The sequence below is a fragment of the Hibiscus syriacus genome, unplaced genomic scaffold (assembly GCF_006381635.1).
Source record: "Hibiscus syriacus cultivar Baekdansim isolate YM2019G1 unplaced genomic scaffold, ASM638163v2 tig00110201_pilon, whole genome shotgun sequence".
Classification (NCBI taxonomy): Eukaryota; Viridiplantae; Streptophyta; class Magnoliopsida; order Malvales; family Malvaceae; genus Hibiscus; species Hibiscus syriacus.
The window spans coordinates 525,788-529,455 of NW_024062624.1; the positions used below are offsets into that span (position 1 = coordinate 525,788).

Here is a 3,668-nt window from a genome sequence, read left to right on the forward strand (position 1 = left end):
TTTACTACTACGGGTGTTAGATCGAGAAATATAATCTGACCGGTGTTAGATCGGGAAATATAATCTGACCGGTGTTAGATCGATAAATATACCGATCACCGATGATTTTTGGAGAAAAATGCCTAGTATTTTACCAAATTTAGAGGGAAGAGTCTTACCTAATTATGGGAAATACTTGCAATCCAAAAACAAAATTTAAAAATGCTTTATAATTTTCTTATCGTATTAAAAAGTCGATAACTTTTTAAGTATCGGCAGTGGAAGCAAAGCCCTTCACTCCATAATTCTCAGTTTATATTTCGACTTCACAGCTTTTGTGAATACAATTCTGATTTGGATTTGTCCTTTGACTTTGAGAAAAGAAACACTGCTTTGCAAGTAAACTTTGTGCAATTATTTTAGAGTACTTTAGTTTTATTATTATATCAATAAATCTCATAATGAGAGATTGAAGCCGACAAAGAGACGTTGGATTAGAAAGGCCTTGGAAGCATGTGTGGGCTTTCCTCATGGTCTCTTCTCTAATATAACACGCCCTGGTCGATTTCCTTTCGTTTTTAATATGCTTTTTTCTTATTTATTTAACAATTCAAGATCAACCCATATTGCTTTGTTTTCTAAAAGAAGTGATTTTTGGTGTTTCTTCTTAACTTTTGCATATTTATATCTATATATTTGATTGGTTCTTGTATTTCTTTTCAGAAAATTTTCATTGTCAGGTGTACAATTTTTTCTCTTAAAGGGAACAGGGCTATTGCTTTTTGTTTTCCTTAGTTAAAACTCAATGATTTGAGAGTGGTATAAAAACAAAAAACTGATATACAAATAGATAAATAGATAGATAAATATTGTTAATGGAAGAAGGGAAAGCCAATAGCAAGTTCAAAAGATTATGTGTTTTCTGTGGAAGCAACTTTGGCCACAGAAAAATCTTCAGCGAGGCTGCTCTTGAATTGGGCAATGAACTGGTTTGCCTTTTCCCCCCTTTTTAGCTTCAGTACCATCTCTATACACATCATTTTGAAACAAAAAAGAAAAAGTTTGTGTTGTTGGTCTCAAAAAGATGAATTTCTCAGTTTTTACGATGGGTCAGTGTTTGTTGTATTTTGGATATGTGTGCTAGTTTATAGAGAGAGAGATGAGATATTTTTGCTGACTTTTTTACTTTTTTTGTGATTCTTTGATGGTGGAGTTGTTGGTGTTTCATATACTTAATTGGAGTTGTTTCTGTTTGGTGTATCAGTCACAACTCTGTTGACCATCAACATAGTTTGTGTGTGTGTGTGTGTGTTTTTCTGCTGAATGTGTATTGCTCCTTTTTGACCATACCCGAATAATATCCGTGAGTTGAAATATTAGGTGCTTGATGCAAGTGAGGTGTTTGACAAAATGGTTCTTTTTTCTAGTTTTTCATTAGTTTGACATCTAAGTCTACCATGTCTAAATTGTTTGCCTTTATTAATTAATTTGACTTGTGTTTTTGCTTATGTTTGAGTGTTGATTTGCAGGTAAAGAGGAAAATAGACTTGGTGTATGGTGGGGGAAGTGTTGGGTTGATGGGTTTGATATCCCAGACTGTCTATGATGGAGGGTGTCGTGTTCTTGGGTAAGTGAGCAACTTGCCTGGTTCTGAATTTTTCAAAGAGCCTATTTTAAGTATTTTTCTCTGCAGAAACTGTTACAAGTTGCACACAAGCAGCTTCCTCGTTCGCAATTTGTTTATTGCCAAGTAAATAATTGTTCCTTACATGCAGGATAATTCCAAAAGCTCTCATGCCCCTTGAGGTATATTTACTTGCAAGTTGCAACCTTATATTAACTATTGTTTTCTGAATTCTGGGTCCAGGTGACCTGTTTAAATCATTTCAATTGGTCTTTCTTTGAAGTTTTTAGTTGAAGGTTTTTATGCTTTCCTGCATTCACCAGCTGAAGGTTTTATCTAGTTTTATCATTCAACTCACTGTATTCGGTACATTTCTATTCAATTGTATTTGGTAAAAGAATTTGCTGGAAAATCCTGGATGATATTGTTCATTAGTGCATAATCCTGGATAATATTAGGCTGATGATCATTCATGCATAATCGTGGATAATATTGACAGATATCAGGAGAAACAGTTGGAGAAGTAAGAACTGTTTTCGACATGCACGAACGCAAGGCTGAAATGGCCCGAGAAGCCGATGGATTTATTGCTCTTCCTGGTAAAAATACATCTTGACATTTTTCATCATTACTTAAGAACAAAAGGGGAAATTTTTGTGAAAGGGTCCTGTTATTTATTAATAGGTAAAAAGAAAGAAGACTTCTAACCTTAACATTTGATGTTTTAGGTGGATATGGAACAATGGAAGAGTTGCTGGAAATGATAACATGGTCCCAACTTGGAATTCACAAGAAAACAGTAAGGCATCATTCATCAAGCTAGAAGAATTATGCTAGCTATGTGAATGGTTATTAATCTTGCAGTGTGCATACTCTTATTGCAGGTTGGTTTGCTTAATGTTGATGGTTACTACAATAATTTGCTTGCTTTATTTGACAACGGCGTTGAAGAGGGCTTCATCAAGCCAGGTGCTAGGCATATAATTGTCTCTGCTCCAACAGCCAAAGAACTTTTAGAGAAGATGGAGGTATTTTAGCCAAATCCTTTTTCGGTCACACTGTTATTAGTTGGCCTTTTTTTGTCCCGGAAAGAATATAATTCACTTAAAGAAATTACAATAGATCATTAATAGAAAAGGCTAGTTTTCCTTTTTCTGTCTGTATGTGCTTTCTCTGTACAATAACATTAGAGGGAACTTGCTTTCCCTCAGGATTTTACTGTTAAAAGGCATCTAAATGCAGGCTCTTAGTAGACATTATTATTCATTCATTACAATTATCTAAAACTTTATAGTAAATTTGGCAGCAATATACACCTTCCCATGAACATGTGGCTCCTCATGAAAGCTGGCAGATGGAGCAACTTGGTGATTATCCCAAGCAAATACATGCATAATGAAGCATTGATGGTAGGTTCCCCATTTGTAATTCCTGGTGTGATTCATCATCATTGAGTTGTGTACGACAATCTATTTGGATAGTCCAAGTATTGGTCGTTTACCGTGTACTTTTTATCACCCATAATAAAGGGATTTGATCCGATTAAAATCATCTTGGCTGTTTTACAGACATTCACTGGTTTATGGCCAAACTGCTATAGATCTTTTAGTCATATTGAAGACAAAAGTACCTTTGCAATGCAAAAAGTTTATTGCAGAATCATTTAAGTTGTCCCCACCATGCAAATGCTTTGAGTGGATAAGGTGCATGAGTTGGGGACATATTCTGGATTTAGCAGCTGAGTTATAGAATCTCAAGCCACTAAATCAGGTTTAACTATAGAAACTGCCCAGCTTGTCTTGGTGATGAAGATGCTTTGAAATCATATTTCCACTTGCTAGAAATAATCCTTAAAGATGTCGAATCCCAACATAGTCCAAAATATGAGGAACAGTGGGTAATCTGTAACTTTTCAGAAACATGTACCATGACAAGCTTGGCCTGTCTTGAAGATGTCGAATTCCTCTCACATGGACTTCCCAAGGGATAAGCCACTAAAGGTCCTAATGCCTGTCGGCAGCAGGCATCATTATAATTTAATTTTCTGCTTCATTTCTTTTATTAG

General features: G+C 35.3%; 1 protein-coding gene across 1 annotated transcript; it reads left to right on the top strand.

Annotated features, from left to right (window-relative positions):
• Positions 1–616: 616 nt before the first annotated feature.
• Positions 617–3,174, top strand: LOC120218728 (cytokinin riboside 5'-monophosphate phosphoribohydrolase LOG8-like). Its single transcript, XM_039215630.1, has 7 exons — positions 617–968; positions 1,509–1,606; positions 1,755–1,785; positions 2,103–2,202; positions 2,332–2,402; positions 2,488–2,631; positions 2,910–3,174. The coding sequence occupies exons 1-7, from the start codon at positions 855–857 to the stop codon at positions 2,997–2,999; spliced, it is 648 nt and encodes a 215-aa protein (XP_039071561.1). The 5' UTR covers positions 617–854; the 3' UTR covers positions 3,000–3,174.
• The last annotated feature ends 494 nt before the right edge of the window (positions 3,175–3,668 follow it).

Coding starts and splice junctions, on each gene's coding strand:
- LOC120218728 (XM_039215630.1), top strand. CDS start 855: ATGGAAGAAGGGAAAGCCAATAGCAAGTTCAAAAGATTATGTGTTTTC. Junction 2,403..2,487: donor TTGGAATTCACAAGAAAACA/GTAAGGCATCAT, acceptor CTCTTATTGCAG/GTTGGTTTGCTTAATGTTGA. Junction 2,632..2,909: donor AACTTTTAGAGAAGATGGAG/GTATTTTAGCCA, acceptor TAAATTTGGCAG/CAATATACACCTTCCCATGA.